At 37.0% G+C, this 19,723-nt stretch overlaps 1 protein-coding gene across 2 annotated transcripts in view; it reads left to right on the top strand.

The window, feature by feature from the left end:
* LOC145771391 (uncharacterized) overlaps positions 1-19,723 on the top strand; it is a 126,741-nt gene that overhangs the window by 35,577 nt on the left and 71,441 nt on the right. For both annotated transcript variants that reach the window (XM_082583154.1, XM_082583161.1), the window contains exon 2: positions 2,180-2,290. In XM_082583154.1, the coding sequence (XP_082439280.1) occupies positions 2,180-2,290 (111 nt within the window). The remainder of the gene's footprint in view (positions 1-2,179; positions 2,291-19,723) is intronic.

Here is a 19,723-nt window from a genome sequence, read left to right as displayed (position 1 = left end):
ATCGTTATTCCACAGGGTTGATCTCTATGTGGTCAAAACTGGTTTTGACCACTAAGCGGTTAAAACCTGGTTTTAACGGTGAAAACTAGGTTTAAACCGGTCAAAACCAGAAAAATATTTTTATGTAGTGAATGGTCGGATGAAATTGACTGGTGAATGAACCATTTGAATATACTGGAGAGACTTGTTAATTCCAATTGTTCAATTGAGGTGTTCTACATAAAGTAGATAGGCATAAGGTATCACAACTTGTTATTTTTGTGATAATCCTTTCTTGGCTTGATGACGACGTGTACTTTGCTTCAAAGAACGAATCATAAACTATCCTGTCTTTAATTTTTAAGGCATCTTAGAATATGCATTCGCATTGTTTTATTTTAACTGGATAAAATTTGACGGCAAATGTTTTTCATGAAAAAAAAAGAAAGTTTGTTGGAATAAATTCTTGTACTTCAGTTGGCTGTGCAAATTGTTCATCGTTCTACCAAGCATTTTTTGGTTCATCAGAAACTTATTTTTAGAATTTTAATTTTCTCAATAACTAAAATAACCAACTGATTGAAATATCAGAAATAAACAGAGAAATTGAATATTTTTTGTTTCAAATCCAGCATTTAGGTTATTGTTGATCAAAATTCAAAACAAAATATAGTTGAACGTCATTACTAAACATGGAAAGTAATATTTTTAATTCAATTGAAAAGCAACTTGATTCATACACTAAAGGGGTTTTGACCAGTAATAAGTGGTCAAAACTGCCTGGTTTAAACCAGTTTTTAACCGGGCGGTTTAAACTGCCCCGGTTTAAACCGATCAACCCTGTTATTCCAGTCGTTTTTAGAACCTTTGAAAGAAAATATTTATAATATTTCTTTAATTAAAACTGCTAAAAACAACAATTCCCTTTTTAAGACGAAATTTCCTTGTAAAATTGTTAAAAATCCTTAAAAAAATTCTTCCAATCTTTATTTCCTTTTTTTTATCCTTCGAAGCGTTGTAAAGTCCCTATTTCGAGATAAAATCCTTCAAAGTGGAAGCACTGGTGTCAGTATGAACAAAATTTTGTATTCTGTTCTTGAACAGTTTTATTAGAACGAACCTACAAAACCTAGCAGACACTAGCAAACCTAAAAAACCTAGCAAACAAATACATTATAATTGTTTGACACCACCACCAGTGGCGGAATGGCCTGTTTCGGTGAGTCCGATTCGGTGAGTCCGATTTGGTGAGTCCGATCTCTATTTGGTGATTTTTTCATTTTTTTTTAAAGTTATTGGGTACTGTAGCATAATTATCATTGTCGTTTTAGGGTTAGGGGTTAGAGGGTAGGAACTCACCGAATCGGACTCACCGAATAGTAGCAGACCCACCAGTGGACAGTGGTGTAGGCTATTCTCCATTCCTCCTTTAAGCCAGGTATTCCAAAGGAGCCCTGATGGTTCGTCGCAATTTTGCCTTGCCTTTGCTTTTAAGCCTCAATGTTGCATTTAACAACATCTACCCAGTTGTAGTCAAATCCATCTCAAAAACTAGGCCATTTTAGCCAACATTATTGCATTTTTAAGGGTTGAGATAAAAGCACCTTTATCGTACAGGCAGAGGATATAGCAGGAAATGTTTGTCCTTCATTTTCAACAATACAGTAGTAAATTGGCCGACAACACTTTTTTCGTTTTTTTTGACAACACTTTTTTTTTCGTAATGCTGGCTGTCTGGTAAAACATAATCAGCATTTTTTTTTTCACAAAATTTCCATTTTTTCATTTCGTTTTTTTGCAATTGCAATGGAGTTTCTGATTTAGGACTTTTATTTCATTTTGACTCATCGTTCATAGAATATAAAGTTGTTTAGTTTTGCCATTTAGCATATAAACAGTGTTGTGCCATGTTTAAATCCCAGATCAATTTTTGTCATTCAAACGTGTACTGTACACTATACAGCACTAGGCAGACAAAAATATTTTTGGTGAAATTCGATTCTGTTTTGTTGGTGCTTTTAATGTCTCTATTTATCTAAGTCAGGAATTAATAATTGATAAACTGTTGAAATGCTCTTTCAGGTTTGCTGTTAACTTGTACAAAAATACAGATTTGTAGAAGTTGACATGAAGTGCATGTGCATTGTGCAATTGTGCATTACCTTTTATGTTTATTTATTTTCTAATTTTTTTGCGCTAGGAAGAAAATGAACAGCATCATTTGCCTGTTGGGACTGAAGTGAGTGCAAAATATAGAGGAGCATTTTGTGAAGCAAAGATCAAATCCTTGAAGAAAATTGTTGTTTTTAAGGTATGTATTCAAACCTTATTGTTTGTTTATTTATGTGCTGAAGTTTCTAGTTTTAAAAAGTATGGCAAACCACAGTCCGCTTCGAAAGCTCAGTTGGTTAGCGCGTGACTTAGTGAACGAAGAAGCTTCAAGATCAATCGGTGATGGTTCGACTCTCAGGGTGTACGCTTGAGCAAAGCATGATAAGGACCGCTCTCCATTCAGCTGCACCTAATGGATGTATAGGACTAATCGTTCCCCAGCAACAACGCTTCAACAATCGGAAACTTCATTCTGTCAATCTCGATAACCTGCCCTGCGTTAAAGGCCTCTACAAGTATGCGAAACTACCAGGAATAACCTATCAAGGCTTTGTCAGTCCGAGGATAAAGATTCAACAATCAACATCAACCACAAGTTTTTATTTAAAAAAAAGAGCTAGTACAGACGAAATCGGTTAATGGTATACCGCTTAAACGTATCAATCGTTTATTTGAATCAAAACCTGAAATCCCAAACCAAATCCAATCTAATGTTAAGTAAAAACATCGGTTAAGCGTATACCACCTAAAAGAATAAGTCGGATAATAGTATCAGGATTTGCTTCTCGTTTGCATACTTCGTTTATTTAATCGTATAATTGTACCCGTAAGCGAAAAGAGAATGTCTTTTTTTGCTTCGCATAGTTGTCTGCAATGTTCAAAGGCGAAATGAAGCAAAGGTGAGTATGTGCTAGACATCGCACTGTAAGCAACCAATTTTCGCACAGCTGGGCTTCATTAAAACAGAAGAGCAGACAAAAGGAATAATCAAACTTCCCAATAAAGAAGTTTAAATGCTTTTGATGTAATTCGTCGGCGATTGGCCTTTCAAGGAACGGACAAGGACAAATTATTTCGGCTTGAGAGGGAAGCAAGCATGTCCAAAAGTTTAAACCAGAAAACTTTGGAATTTTTTTTTAAATTGCTGAATAAAAGTAGCCTACTGTTGTGAAATGCAGTGCGTAATTTCATTTGTGCAGTTGAAAAACATCGCAAATTAATTATTTTACCTTGACAGCGCCAAAGGCTCGAAAAAAAAACCTTTGCGATTTCAAAACAAACAATGAGTGTGAGCCGTGTTTTTCTACCGTACCTCTATTTTCGTAGGCCACGTTCCATACTCAAAACTACACAGCCGGTACGGAGCTTAAAATAGCACACTTGAATCAAAAACTTCAACCGTCAAAATTCGTGTTCTGACATCACAGAGATCAGTGATATGAAAGATTGCCGATTTGCAGTCCGATTGCTGCAGTTTGCAGAAAAACAGAAAAATGCTTTGATCATACATGCTCTCCCAGTCAGCAAAGCTGGTCTTTTTTACATTGATTCAACGTCTGCAGACGGTGTTTATGTAACACAAAACTAGTAAACTCTTTAAAGTTTAACCAGAATTGTAAACAGTTGTAGGAAAGTATCAGTTGTAATATGCGTTGCAGCCTAGTCAGCACAGACGTCTTTTCAACAATTATGCCCATTCACGATAAACCTTTTTTTTAGCAAATTGGTTAAACGAATCAATCGTATAATCGTATCAAAACGTCTGGCAAATAGGTGATACGATTAACCGATTTCGTCTGTATTGCCATGGTTGTTGTGAATTAATGAATTCCGCATTTCTGCTTAGCATTTGTTCAAACTAAAAGTGTGTAAACGTTTTAGTTTTTCTTACTCAAAGCAACAGTAACATACCATGGTAAAAATGTGTTTAAAAGTTGGCAAAAAAATTTGTTTTAGATTAAAAGAATACCGGTATACACAATTTTGAAGGAGTAAGTTATATTTGCGGAATTAATTATATATACCTTTAATTTTCTTTCAATTTTTCAAGCGAGCTTTCCAGCAACTGCATCAGGGTTGAAAAAAATATGATTTTCTAGATAAAAACATGTACATATTTTTATTATCTATCTCAGAGTGGGGATTACTTTAGTGATAAGATTATTTGTTACCTATTAATTACTTTAACTAGGCTATATTTTGTGTAAAAAAGAGTGTTCTTCCCGGCTACCAGCACACGGCTGAGCACTCACTAGTACAGCGAGCAGTTGTGATTTGCTAACCATAATGGCGTAGCTTCCACGTTAGCCATGTAGACCATCCTATCAACTATCTATTAGGCTATGTTTCTCGACAGCCGGTTGTAGCAAGAATTGACAGCGATAGACACCGTGTTTCGCTCATGAGCCTGGCCTCGTCAGTATCGGGTCCACGTCTTTTAGGCGCAGACAGTTAGGCGCCGGTCAAATAGGCGCGCACACTGTGGCGTCTGGATATTTAGGTGCGGAGCACTGTGGCGCCCGTTCATTTAGGTGGTATTCCTAGTAAAGTCTGCAGATTGTATCAGCTTGGCAGGTAGGGCAATGCTTTTCACACGAAATGTTATATTGAACAGAAAAATATGTTGGTTTGTTAATGCGTTGCACTTGGTTTTTCTTGACTTTTCCCAAAATTGCAAGGCGGATCTGATGATGTAAAGTTTGATAGCAAAAGTTGTGTAGTTTGTTTGTAAATTCAAGATTTTGAAAAATTTTTGTTGTTTTTGGCCTACGTTTGGCAAAGCATAAAATCGATTTCTTTTCGCTAACAAGCGATAAGCTCACAGTTGCTTTGTGAATCAACATGTGCAAAGAGAGAGAGACTATCGCGGAGTTTTCTATTGTTTTGTTTGACCTAAATTTGCCCTGAGCTGATGGCTAGAGCAGTCCAGTCAGAAACTTCTATTTTACATTGCTTCAACGTCTACAGATGTGAAACCAATGTAAAACAGAAAAAAAAAATTCTTATTGGGTGGCAATAGAACAATCATGTTATTACTTTTTCACAACATTGCATTGAAAAATCGTACAATGCCCAAACATTTCTTGTGCTATAATATACTAGCACGTGGTTGGTCATAAAAAACAATATATATATAGTTTATATACGTTTATAGGCGTCAATTTTTTTTTAGACGAGAGGTATTCTGGTTGGGCGAGAGTTTTCAAACAGATTTCATTGAATGTGTATATATGTTCGCAAATTCGCAATGGTTAGTCTTTCTCACAAATACTGCATTTAGCGTTGCTGGCACAGCAATTAAGCTTTAAAGGGACACTAAAGGAAAAATCTGACTTGGTGATTGTACATGTTCTTTGTGTTTAACATGTTACCATAAAACGATTTTCAATAAAATTTTGCCCCATTTCGGTCTAATCAGCATTCCGCGCGTGCTTTCGTCAGAGCTTTAGTGCAAACCGGCATAGGAAAAACGTACGAGTTTCATTGTTCGCATTAAAGAGATCTTGTCTTGTCAAGCGCAATATTTTTGTGTAACTGCCACATCTGCTTCTCCAGAGAGATGTTTTTCAAGTGCAGGTTTAACTGCCACTAGTGTTGGGCGATATTAAAAAAAACAAAACGATACAGTATTTGAAAAAATACTCGATATTTCGATACTTTTCGATATTTTTGTTTTAATTAAGAAAAGAGTTTTTCAGTCTTTGAAATTAGCACCGGCAATAAAAATGCCGAGGCCACACGAGCGCTTGTAAGGTTAGGGTTAAGACATTCCTGCCAGTCGTTATGCCACAGCCATAGATTTGTTCCTTAGTCAACACCCTGATGGAGCTTTGCGAAAAAGGCGTGTGGATGGGTATCAAAGCACGAAAGCCGCAAAACGTGGATGCTTCACTGCGAACGGCGAAGACAGTGTAGATTTACAGCCAAGCGATGAGCTTCTTGATGTGTCTGATTCCAGTGATGACGCGACAACCTCATCCTCCGATACAGCATCTGATGATTCTGATTCTGACAGCTAGTTCTTTATCAAATAGACTTTGTGTTGCTCGCAGTATCTCAATTGTGCCGAAACTATGTTAGTGCATGTTACGTAAATCGAGGCAATCTTCTCACAGGGAGCTTTTAATTTGTTACCGGTACCTGGTTGAGCAATTTACGTTATTTTATGATAATTCAACGTCGCTAGATGTCGAATTAATGTAAAACAAACATGAATTTTTTTTTGGGCATTGTTGTTACGCAATATAACCCGCCGGGAAAATGAAATCGATTTGTGCCGACTCGAACGTTGAATCAACCCAAAATTAACTTACTTTTCCTCCCGTGAGTTATTTAACGTGAATCACCGTAAACAGCGTGTGTATCGCCTATCGCGTTGCTCGCTTTATCGCTACTTTTGGCATTATTACATCACAACAAATCAAACAGTGGGGTGGTGATGGACTACTCTAGTATATTTTTCGCTTTTTGTTTTACATGTTTTGGTACAATTTTTTTCATAATAAACGTTCAAAGCAATTGCCGAGGCAATTTCAACTTTTGCCGTTTGGCCTCGGCAACGTTTTTGTAAGGGTTTGCAGTTACGAGTTAGGGCTGTAATAGTTAAAACATTGAACAAAATTGAAATAAATATCAATATTGAAAAGATATCGTATCGAAATATTTTATTCGATATATCGCTCAACACTAACTGCCACCAAGATGAGATCCCGTTTGACAGGTGAACATTTAAAAAGCCTAAATTTGTTACACTGCAATAAGCAATTTTGTGATGTTCATTGTTTTTGTAAAATCATTAAAATGTGTTTATGTTAAAAACGGTCAATTATTCTAGAATAGATATCTGTATTCTATATTCGGTTTCACTATTCTAGAATATTCTAGAATAGCTAATTATTCTATTTTGCTCATCCCTAATGTGGTGTGTTGATCTAAAGCATATTTCAGTGCCTCTTTAATTGATGATCTTTTGAGGTTAGGATAAAGAGCTTTGACATCAGCGGCAACTAAATGTAATTGATTGTTTTAAAGCTTTTCTGTGATTTGGGTCTGTTTGTCAGATTGCCATTGCATGAGTGTTTCAAGATAGTGTTTGCTATCTCTACAGAATTCATTTATTCCACTTTAACAAAAGGTTATGCTGATGGGTTTAAACAAATGTTCAATTAAAGCGGTGATTCGGGATGTTGTGATATGGCCAGATGCCTGTAGCAATCGTACAGGAATTTCAGTGACATTGATGGTTTTTAAATTTTCCGGTGTGAGTTTGTGTGTTTTAAACAGGGGGTAGGCAAATGCCAGGTCTTTGGTCGAAAAATATTTTGCTTTACTACCTGTAATTTTGGTGAATGTCCCTTGTGCAGATTTTTTTTCTTCCAATGGTATGGAAGAGTAAATCGTCGTCAATAACATTTTGTTTGTGAAGTGATATTATTTTCTTTTCACCTGCTTGCAGGATCAAATTCAGTTGTGCATCAATTCCTTTCTGTGTAATATCCATTTTTTTAAAAGAGTTCAACTCTCGTTCCAAGATTTGTTGGTAGTCTTTGTAATTTAGTATCAAAATTTTCCCGTCTTTGTCCGCTCTGCAAATGACTATTGTATTGTTTTGTGTCAGATTGGTTAGTTTTTTTAAACTTTTTCTTAATCCTGTGTCCAAATTGTTCTTGTGTTTAAAATTATGTGTGACCATATCTCCTAGATTTCTTAATTTTGAAGTAGACATATCAGTGTAAACTTTAATTTTTTCGTCAATGAGATCTGGGTCCGGTCGAGAGTGTTTTATTACTTTTAATTTGGGTGGTATAGTTGTTTTTTGTTCTTCTTTTTCGCCATGTTTTAAAACGTTAACCACTCAACTCTTCTTATGTGTTGGTGCAAAGTTAACCATTCATTAGTTTCCGTTTTATGAGTCCATTTTGGTGTGGGGACAAAATTTAAGCCATGCATCAGTAAGAGTTTGTCTGTTTCTTCTAGTTGTATGTCTGATTTATTTAAAATCATTGTTTCTGCTCTATTAAGGGCGGAATTCAGAAACCAGACTTAAGGCGGCTTAAGTCTGTCTGGACAAAAGTCTGCGTTGAGCGTCGATTTTGCGATTCAGAAAGCAGACTTACGCTTTAGCAAGGCTTATACTCGGCTTAAAAGCCGAAAGATATAAGCCACCTGCGGAGGTGGTTTAAGCCTCTGTTGAAGGAAAAAGAGTTCGGCTAATACTGGAGGTATTGAAAGTAGGAGGTTTGTTACAGCATTTTTTTTAAAAATAGACCGTCTGGTGCAAAGGCCACGATACTTTTTTGATAGTTTTTAATGTGAAGCAGGTGTGCCTGTTATCTTAGCTTGGTTGCAGGCTGAGTTTCGGTCTGACAGTTGGCTTGATTGTTGAATAAAGACTTCTTTCAGACGCTGACAATAGTAGGTTACTAGTGTTATTGCTGGTGGTGTAAATTTTGAAATGCCTATTTTGTCTTGTTGAATAACCAGACGCTGACACGCAGTTTAGTAATACTGCTTGTAACATCACTTTTGCAAACATACAATTGTGATTGGTCATACTTTTTCCTTTGTCTGCAATGCCAGGAAAAAACAAGTCCATTAACTATCTTACATTTGACAGTTTTCAGACCAAAGGGAATCTATGCGCCCGCCCTTTTAGTCATACACTGGCAACAGTATTCCTACAATTGTACTACTTTTAACTTTCAAGGCATCAAAAATAACCTGAGTTATCTGATTCTTTCAAATTGATGAATTATTGCAAACGAAAACCATGTGCGTATTGGCATAACGTTGTCTTAACGTTGTTTCAGTGCTTAATGAGTATTACTTGCTTGTGAAGGAAATGTTTGTGCCAGATCTGGTGCGTCATGGATTACTTGGCATCTACGTTAACGAACGACTTACTGATGCAACTACAACGTTTCTATTTCAACGTCACAAAAAACGACTTTTTTCTAGTTGTAGGTTGAAATAGCACAACATTGCATTATTTGTTGATTTAGCATGAATATAGCTCAGCTATACGCAAACACTTCTTCGCGTCAGTTAACTATCGCTAAGATATGAACTACTGCTTTAAATTCAGTGAGCAACTTGATGAGCGAGTTTACTGCGCTTTTAGATAAACATAGTTTATACAAATTCCCGTAACCCTTTTTAAATGTAAATTGCATTATCATTTCTTATTTCAATAAAAATACCAAGAGGATTTAATTACAACGATTCTGAACGCCAACTGCTTATTGACCTCATCAAAGACTTTCCAGTGGTGGAAAATAAATAAAAAAATGATAAAAAAAGCCTTTCCAAAATAATCAAGCGAGGAATGATTTAACTAAAGTTTTTAACGCGAACAGCTCTACTGAAAGGACCACCCAGAGAGCAAAACCCGTTATATTTACATTGATTCAACGTCTGCAGGCGTTGAATCAAGGTTAATGACGAATCTTGCTGTCTGGGCACAGATCAGCTGAAAAAGTTAGGGTTAGTTAGTCCATCTGAAACATGGCGTTATTGACACAGGTTTTGGTTTGATACTTAGGTCACAGTATACAGTATTATTGCATATAATTGTATTTTCGTTTTCTCACAAATTTGCAAACCATTGCTTTTAGGCAACTCTTCAAAGAAGAGTATGCAAATATTCACATTAAAAGGCCTGTTCGGGATCATGCAGATCTTTTTAATCAACTTTACGACAAGCAGTTTTGTCAACGTTTCCATCTTAGCAAAACTGCAACTATGGAACTCTTTGAATTGTTTAAAAAGGACGAAACGTTGACAGCCCGACCGCATGCAATACCGCCCAGGCCTCGAAATTCGTTTTTGTTGACGGCGGACAAACGTGTCCGGTCTGAGCAGCTATCTCGGCGGACAAATTAAGTCTCACGGCGGACACACCAGTTTTTGCGTCGATCGTCATGCTTAATCACTTTATCTCGAAAATTCTTCGCCATTTGAGAACTATAGCTACGGTTTAGAATGCATTTTAAAATTTCATCGAAGTCACTCTGAAAGACGTGCGCTTGAAGAGTCAAAGCGCCGTGTACCTGCTCAAAACGCCGCATAACTGATTAACTTCTACTGAACGAGGTCGTGTGGCTTCTTGCGTCACAATGCTCTGGGCACGAGTCAGAAAAACTTCTACATTAATGCTATTATTTTCTGCTGTGCAACGTTTCACAGGCTTTTTTTTAAGTTTATTTTTGCGTGTCATGTGAGCGAAAGTGAATTTTCCCTGGGTCTTTTCTTATTGTAATACCAAAACTTAACAAATTTTGCTGTAATAGCCTACCGAACTCGTATAATCTAATTTTGTAACCAACCTTGCCTTATCAATATTACTCGGAGATCAAAGCCAGACATTGTGACGTAAAACTTGAACAAAGTTGCGCTGATTAGCGTAGAAGTACCGGTACTCCCATCGATTGTTAGCTAAGAATTCACCTTTGTTACGATGATTCAATGTCATCATTCGTTGAAGCAACGTATAAATCGAAAGTTTTCCTGCTTGAATGGAAGCTACCCAGTCAACAAAATTGATCCTTTTTACATTGATTCAACGTCTGCGTTTACATTGAATTAATATAAGAATGATAGATTTTGTTGTCTGGGTGAGAGATACAGTATTCACATTTTCTAGATGCGCGCTAGAATGCGCGGGAAATTATACTCTCGCAACAATTGTTAGTACTATGCAATGACGATTTGTATCGCTAGTTCCCGTGTGATTTCTCGGCGGACAAATATGACCGATCTAGATGGTACTTCCCGCGGACATCACATGCTGTGACGGCGGACATGACAGCCGTGTCTGCCGTGAATTTCGAGGCCTGACCGCCCATACTGCAGCTATCGATAAGCCTTCAATTTTTTGCAACTGGCCATTTCCAGAGAAGCGATGGCGACTTGGCCGGGATTAGTCAAAGTTCTGTTTGCAGAATTGTAGCGCGTATTTCTCGGTGCATACCCATTGTCACCCAATAGGATTCCATCAATTTCTCCATTCGCAAATTTATCTCGAATGATGCTGTTGTCAAAAATCCGCGCATCATGTGTCAATCCTGGCCATGATGTGCAAGCAAAGTCAAAACTTTCCTATTTAGGCATCAAAAATAACTTGAGTAACCTGATTCTTTCAAATTTATGAATTATTGTAAATGAAAGCCATGTGCATATTGGCATAACGTTGTTTTACGTTGTTTCATTGTTAAATAAGTATTCCTTGCTTGTGAATGAACTGTTTGTGCTAGATCTGTTGCGTCATGGATTACTTGGCATCTACGTTAGTTAACGAACGACTTACTGATGCAACTATAACGTATTTCAACATCATAAAAAAGTGCTTTTTTCTAGTTGTGAGTTTAAAGCACAACATTGCCTTATTTGGTGGTTCAGCAGGAATGTAGCTCAGCTTTACAGCCTTCAGTTTCACGCTTCATTACCTCAACCAAAGAGTTGCTATAGCAATGTCTCTTTCGCGCGAAAACAAAGAGGCTTAATACGGTCTTTTATAAGTCACGCGTAAGTCAAGTTTCTGCATCGCAAATAAGCTTCTCGTATAAGCCTGGCCTATATAAGTCTGACTTACGCATAACACTGACTTACTTTGAGACGCAAATCTGAATTCCGCCCTAAGACTTTCTTGTTTTCTTTTGATCTTTCTCATCTTGTATCTCTTTCTATCTCGTTGGTTTTTAGAATTGAAATTTTGATGTATCAAGTGTCCTAATTCTTCTCGTTTCTTTTTTCGTTTCAATTTATTTTTCTTTATCGGAATGCAAATGAAACGATGCTGTGGAGTAAAATACAAAATACAATTCAAAACTGTAGCTGAGTCGGACTGGCCGAATCGGACTAGCCGAATTGGACTGTTGCCGAATAGGGAACTAGCCGAATTGGACTAGCCGAATCGGACTAGCCGAATAGTAGCAGACCCATAGCTATTAGCTATGAATGGCTTTTAAGTTTTGATATGAAATTATTTAGGCTATTTTTTATCATTGTTTATTTTATGTTTATTTTTTGTATTTTTATGATCTTACGACATTGATTTTCCTACAGAATTCTACAATTTTATTAAAAGATTTACATTACCGTACCTAAATGATAATAGCTTTTTTTTACTCCACATGTCAGATTGCCAGTAGGTTATTGCCATAAAGATTCAACTACGCTTTATGTGTGCAGAATATTATGTTTGAATAATAGAAAACTCGCTCTTTTCTTTTCCATAATTTTGAAGTTTTCCTGGTCAGCAAAAGTTCTCTTTTCTATACGATTTCAGCATTTACCGCCGTTAAAACGATGTAAAAACGGCAATTTCTGCTTGTAGGGATAACTAGGCCAGGGTACCTGATAATTTCCTTTCAATCCAAGCTGTAGGCCACACATTTGTTGATCCAAACTAATCATTTTAACAATTCAAAAGTACTAACTTATAGACATAAACAATAAACATGACGAATGACCTATACATGACGAATTTTATTTTAATAGTTGAAACATTTTTATTTTTTCTGCACGATTTCAACATTTAGCGACGTTAAAACAATGTGAGAACGGCATTGATAATTAGGCTACGGTACCCGATAATTTCCTTTTAAAAATTTAAAAAAATCGCCAAATAGGGAACTCGCTGAATCGGACTAGCCGAATCGGACTCGCCGAAATGGGCCTTTCTGGCTTGCGTGCATATTTCTTCATCATTAATATAATTCACTATGACATCACTGCTTTTTTTAAGTACTTGTTTCTATGGCTGTTAAGGTGGAAGTTTGGGGTCTCCAATGGCAATAGCCTAGGGCTTTTCATTCTCTAAATCCGTCCCTGACAAAGTGTTAAACAACGTTTCATAGTAAAGATATAAATGCCTACATGGAGACGACATTGAAATACCATGATGACATCTGTTTATTTAAAAAATTGTAATTGTAGAATATTCATGAGTGACTGAGTGTGATATACATTCTAACACATTATTTGTAAGTTAAAGCCTAGTTGTATAGCTAAACAACAGTTTCATGTAGATGTGAAGTGTCACATTTTTCACCTTCATAAGTTAGTGTTTTGCAACGTAATTCTCGTAATAACAACACAAGCTCATTGACACGAGCAATAATTACCTAACCTATAATCGTTGCTAGATGTACCTTAGGGTGTGACAGCCGCCCCATGATTTTTAAAACTTGGTTTCACAGAGCCTACCCTTTTTTGGTGGTGATGTTTTACCTGTATAAGATTCCTGTAAAGTTTCAAAAAAATTGGTTAAGGTTTAGAGGTGGCCCGTGGCCACTAAAGTTTTTGGGGGGTACGCGATGCATTTTTAGGGGCGTTTTTGCTATATCTCAGCTCGTAGACACGATAGAAGGTCATGCTATAGCTCAATCGATGCAGTATAGGCAAGTTTATATCAAACTTGTGAACAAATGTTCAGTCTAAAATGTTTGGTTTTTGAGTCATTTGAGAAAAACCCGTTTTTTGCATATTTGTGAAAAAAATGTTCTTAGCACCTTTTCTTCTTGGGTTAAAACACATGGAAAATCAATGAAATGATGAATTCACATGTTTAGTTAACAAAATACATTTGAGAGCAAGGAACAGCGATGATAAAAATCACAATGTAAGAAACCAACACCAAGATGGATGTAAGTATTGTTTACGCTGATTGGGCATAAAATTTCTGCTGTTTTCAACTACTTGAAGAATATTTTGAAATGAAACTTCTGTCTTAGTAGTGTCTATAAAGTCTTGGCACAGTTTGACACCCCTTTCTGCTGCATCATTAACAACACAAAGATTTGAAACCCGTTTCTTTGCTTCACAGTAGCTGCCGTTCTGGCACCAATCGACAACACCAACACTTAAAAAGGTCGTGTCAATCCTCAAGATTCTGAAAAAGCTCCAAGAATCTTCTCCAACAAAGGAGCTCAAGTCATCTGTTGGTTTTGTAGCAACGGAAGGAAAGGAGGGTTTGCCAAATCACTTGCTTCTCTTTTCAAAGAATGTCCAGGATCTTCGAAGCTTGTCAGCTTTTGAACAATTTTCTGCTTTGTCCCGTCAGACACACTGCTATCGAAAAGGGTGAGGGGGATAAGTTCTTCACTAAGATATCATATGTGCCCCTTTAGAGCTTTAAGAGCTGCTTTGGCCATACTGCTTTCGATCTTTCATACTCGTTGACGTTGATAAGTTCTAGGTGCGTTGCAAGGAGCAGAAGTTGACACAAAAGCGGTTAGCCACCATGGCACATAGGAATTATCAATATACAACAAGCTGAACAAATTTTTGGAGTTTCTTTAGCTGTTGCTTTGAACATATAAAACCTGCAGGAAGATCTCTAGTAATAACTTTAGTGAGAAGAACAATCTTATGCAGTATAAAATCTTGGCCATCCATCTGGCTTTGTGACAAGCACCCGGATGTAGAAAACCTCCAAAGGTCTCAGCTCCCTCACCAAGATACAAAAGCACTAGTTTGACTAGCTCCTCATAATCAATTAATCATCCCTCACAAATCCCTGTGCTAGGGCTTCATAGCAGATCTTCACAATCATTCCCTTCTTGATCCTCATATCTGCTGGCCATCGCTCTGATGGTAAGATGGACTCACCTAGTCAAGCCTGAAGACATCCAGTTTGGGACACTTCTATCAAAGCTCAAAATAAAAGACATCAGTGAAGTCCTCCAATTAGGCAGACTGAGATGGCTTGGTCTCGTTGAGCGCAGCTCAAGCTGGATCTCACAGGTCAGATGTGTTAACATCGCAGCACAGCGGGGTTAAGGTAAACCAAAACTTTCTTGGGAAGAACTTGTAAAACATGACCTTGTAGCCCTGAACATAGACTCTGCCAACCCAATAAATGAGATGTGGACTGTGGAGGGGAAGACTTCGTTCTCGACAGACAGGCCACACCCTTGACATGAGGATTAATTCATGGCCTGTATAATCAAAATTGGTTGATGATGATGATCTTTAAACTGTGACATAGCATGTAATATAAATTAGCACTTACCACCATAAAAATTGCCTTAAAGGCATATTCAATGAAATTTTCAAACTGGAATTAAGCATTAAAATGCGTAAACTGAACACTCAAGAATACATTTTTAAAAAAATTCCCAAAAAAAAATGGTTTTCAATGACGCTGGCAAGGCCCAAAGTCCAATGTTTCATTTATTTTTTATTTTTTTCAAAATGACCAAAAAGTGGAAACACTGCTAGACTATACGTCATAAATGCCAAGAGCTCCAGCAATACCAAAAGTCTTTTCGCGCGCTGGGTTGCAAAGTTCGGACGTGTTGCGTTCAAAGGAGTTTAGCAGGATAGTTTTACACGTCTTTTAAGTTTCTAGGATATTTCTTTGAGTAATAGTAGCAATGTTACTAGAAAGGTGAGGTACGGTAGTGTATAAATCTAGTAGCATTGCTAAAAATTAAATGTCCATAAAATCAATATTGCATCATAGTTTGACTATTGTAGAAACAATATTGCATCATAGCAAATACTATGCCTGACTTTTGTGTTGTGCTTGGCTGTGACACGACAGCATTGCATAAAGTTAGTATGTTTGGGTTTCCCAAAGACAGTACACAAAAAAAGGAAATGGAATAAATTTGTCAACACCACAACTTGTCATTGGAGTGGACCAAAACCACACCACAGAATTTGTAGTCTGCATTTTCAAGAAGCAGACTTCAAAAATTTTCTTCAATTCCAAATGGGATATGCCAAAAGACTTGACTTGAAACCCGGTGCATGTCCATCTTAAATCTTTCCTTCTCCACCAGAAACTAGTGCAACAGTTGAAAGATCACATTTGACTTCTTCCTGGCGACCAGCTTATAGAAGACACCAAGTTAATGAAGTAATGTTGATTTTATGGTTTATTGTATTTATTTAGAATTACAGAATTAGGTTTTGATAACCTGTACGGTACCCCAGGGCCTAATTTACAACAAGGCCATTAACCTAGTGCAGCTGTTCCCAACATGTGAGTCGCGACCCCAACTGGGGTCACCTGACAATTTGCCTGGGGTCACCTGAGGCCTTCGGAAAAGTTTAGAATTTCATTAGTTAGAAAACTTTGCCACAAGAATTCCAAGATACAATGAAAAGCGTAAGTGTCGTGAATTTTGTAAAAGCTAGTGTTTTAAACAGCCGCCTATTTTCAAAAGTTTGCAGTGAATTGGATACATCCAGTAATGTTTTGTTATTTCACACTAGTGTGAGATGGTTATTCAGAGGCAAAGTTTGGAAACGTGTTTTTGATCTTCGTGATGAATTAGAAACATTTTTTAATCAAAAATCTAAACCACAGTTTGAAGCACTTTTCGGCGACAAAAACCAACTTCACAAAATTGCTTGGTGTCAAAGTCGTATGTTTACTTGTCATTCTGTACATGTTTGCGCCAGCAGCAAAAAATAAAATTGAATGAATTCAATTCACTTTAGGCCTATAACATCATTAAAAACAGAGTGAAACGGTTCACCAGGCATTTGATAATTAAAGTAACTTGCGTTCTTCTGGTGACTATAGGCTACTAGGTTACCAGAAGACCGCAACCTAGTATGGTAGCCTATAGTCACCAGAAGAACGCAAGTTAATTTAATTATAACATCATTATTGTATGCGTGGTTTATACAGTTGTCAATTTTTAGGTGCTTTAGGTTACTATAATTTTTTTGTGTCATATTGGAGAATTTTTGAATCTTGGTTTCCAATACGAAGAGGAAGATAGTACTGTGGTTGAAGAAGTAAGTGATGATAAAGAAGAAAGTACGCTGGAACCTAAACCCTATCGTTTTGAGCCTGAGTACACAGAGGCAGAGATCAATCAGCTTTACCTTGCTGATGTGACTGACGCTTCTCAGCAGAAGGATCGAGTGGGAAACACTGATTGGTAAGCAAATTTAGATATTTGACATCATATACTGCATTCGTTTAGCTTTACTTAACATAAAATAATTAAATCACCGACCGTACCAGGATAAGTGCTCAGCTTTGCATTGCATTTCCCTATGGGTTTGTAAGGCCTTGAACCTACAACACGTTGAAAACAACTTTACAAATGCAACTGAAATTATAAGAAAATGAAATCTTAACGCTCTTAAGTTTACCTTGCCTAATACTAATTATATTGCAAAGTTGAATTTTCCCGTCCCGGTAGCCTATGCAATGAATTATTATATACTAGGGCAATTATTCTTTGCTTAAAAATTGAAACTTTTGACAAATTTTGACGTATGAAGAACTCAAGTAGTTAAATTACCCATCATTGTACAAAATGCTGTACAACACAGCTGCCGCAAAACGACCTATCAAAAATTTATTCACCTAATTATTTCACCTAATGGCTTATGATTCACAATAAGTAGACAATGGGCCATTTACACCAGTATAAAGTAAGCTAAAAAGGCAAATGTGATCCCATACTTGATTCAAGTGTTGGGTATGAGAAGATAGGTACTCATTGTACTAAGCCTTTGGCACTAAGGAAAGTAAGGTGGCCAGTTCCTTTCTCTCGGCCGCCTTTCCTGCAGCAATTATGCCTACCCAATTTATTACACCCTAGCTAGATGTGAGCGATGCTTTCAACAACCAGCTTAAGCCGGGAGTCGAACCAGGTTTGGTTGGTTTTGAATCTTTATCCTCGGACTAACAAAGCCTTGATAGGTTATTCCTGGTAGTTTCGCATACTTGTACATGTAGAGGGTCTGCTACTATTCGGTGAGTCCAATTCTTATCCGTTACACCATCCCTCTGCGCCAAAGTAGGCTACAAGGTGTAAAATGAAAAAAATTCACTGACAGTGCAACCTCTACGACACCACGACAATGCAGTTTGTAAATAATTTTGACTTTGTGAACAATTTCACTGTGCTGCGTTTGAAAATTTTTTCGCAAAGGTCAAAGATGTTTTAAGTGTTTCTGAATCAATTTTTTGCGCTGAAGTCAAAAATGCAACCAGTTTTTTTCAATCAGGTCAAGTTTTTTTTATCACATATTTAATTATGCTAGCTTTGGTCATTATTGTGCACAGAGAAACTAATTTCTGTGGTAGCTTAATTGGTCATGCATGTTGTCAATTTTCGCAAGATGGTATTTTTATTTGAATGCAAGGTTTTTGCAATGACAGCAATTTTAAATACTACAAAAATATAATGACACCTAGTTGAAATAAAGGCACTTACAACTAACCAAGAAAGCTTCCTAACACATAGTTTTGTTCAACGGCGATCAACCTAACAGTAGAAGTTAATATGTACACTAAAGACACGTAAGCACTTAACATCACAAATGTGTTTTAAATGCGAAATACTTGCCAACATCAATGTGTGAAATAAAAACGAAGTGTTCAAAATAGCTTAACACAGAAAGCGTTGTGCGCACATGATGATATTCCGACGATAAATACAATAACAATATAAATACAAATGATTTATGCTGACAAAAATTGTCGCTTCAAAGATTTTCTTCTATTTGTGGAATTGGGAAGATCTCTTTTTAAGCACCAACAGTAATCTGCAAGCATGTTTACGTCCCAGTATCCTTGGTACCTTTCTTCCATCTGGCGAAGGTCTTCGTGGAACCTCTCTCCATGTTCTTCGCTGTAGTCACCACAGTTGTCAGGAAAGTAATCCGAATGTGAACTCAGAAAGTGCATTTTCACAGACATCCGGGCTCCAAAGATTGAAAGCTTTCAAGCAGCTCTTTAACCTGTGCTTCGTAATCAGGGCTTCTATGCTTCTATTCTTTGGTGAGATTTAAATCTCGTGTTAGGTCATTCAGCTCAAGCTGTGTAAGAGGCTTGGGTTGGCTTGTACTTTGCTCTGCATCCCATGTGTCTTGTTCACTTGCTTCGCTCTATGCAGATGAAGAACACTCCATTTCACTTATTTTTCCAGGTGGTTCTGGAACAGGGATACCAGGGCCATGTGATACTGGTTTCATGGCTGAAGGAGCATCAGGGTACTTCACATATTGTTTGTTCTTCCAGTTTATTCCTGAAATGAAAAAGAACACTGTTACTCTTAAATCAAACATTAAATGAAAATGCCTCCTTACAGTACAAGTATCAGCATACCTTGTAAGTTGGTCATGCGAAAGTAACAATCAGTGACATGGTCTTTTCCTTCTCTCCATACCATAAGAATACCAAAAGGAAAGCTCTTTATTTTCTTTAGGCTCCATAATCTCAAGCTTTCTACGAATGCTCTACATTCTACAACATATGTGCGGAGCAAATGCCTTGTCCTGATCGCCCAGTTTTACTCCAAAATACTCATAATATGCTTTCTTAACAAACTGCATAATTTTTGCTTGGCGACTATGCAGGGTGACCTTGCCACATTATATAACAGAACCTGTCTGCATCATTTTTGCACTTTCTCATTGTACTGTAAAAACAAAACTTATCATTATTACACAAACGTGTCAAATATACTGACGTGGTAAAGTATTGAGTGCACATAAGTCTTTACATAGCTAATTTCCAAATAAAATACAATAACTATCATCTTAACTGCACACTAACGCAGCCTGTAAAAACCAGTTCATATATTTACCTTTTCAAGCATCGGGTGCATTCGTCATGTTCTTCTCATTGTGGTGTCACTGAAGTTTCATCAAAACT

Source organism: Aplidium turbinatum, chromosome 1 (genome assembly GCF_918807975.1).
Source record: "Aplidium turbinatum chromosome 1, kaAplTurb1.1, whole genome shotgun sequence".
Taxonomy (NCBI): Eukaryota; Metazoa; Chordata; class Ascidiacea; order Aplousobranchia; family Polyclinidae; genus Aplidium; species Aplidium turbinatum.
This window is presented reverse-complemented; position numbering and strand designations above follow the sequence as displayed.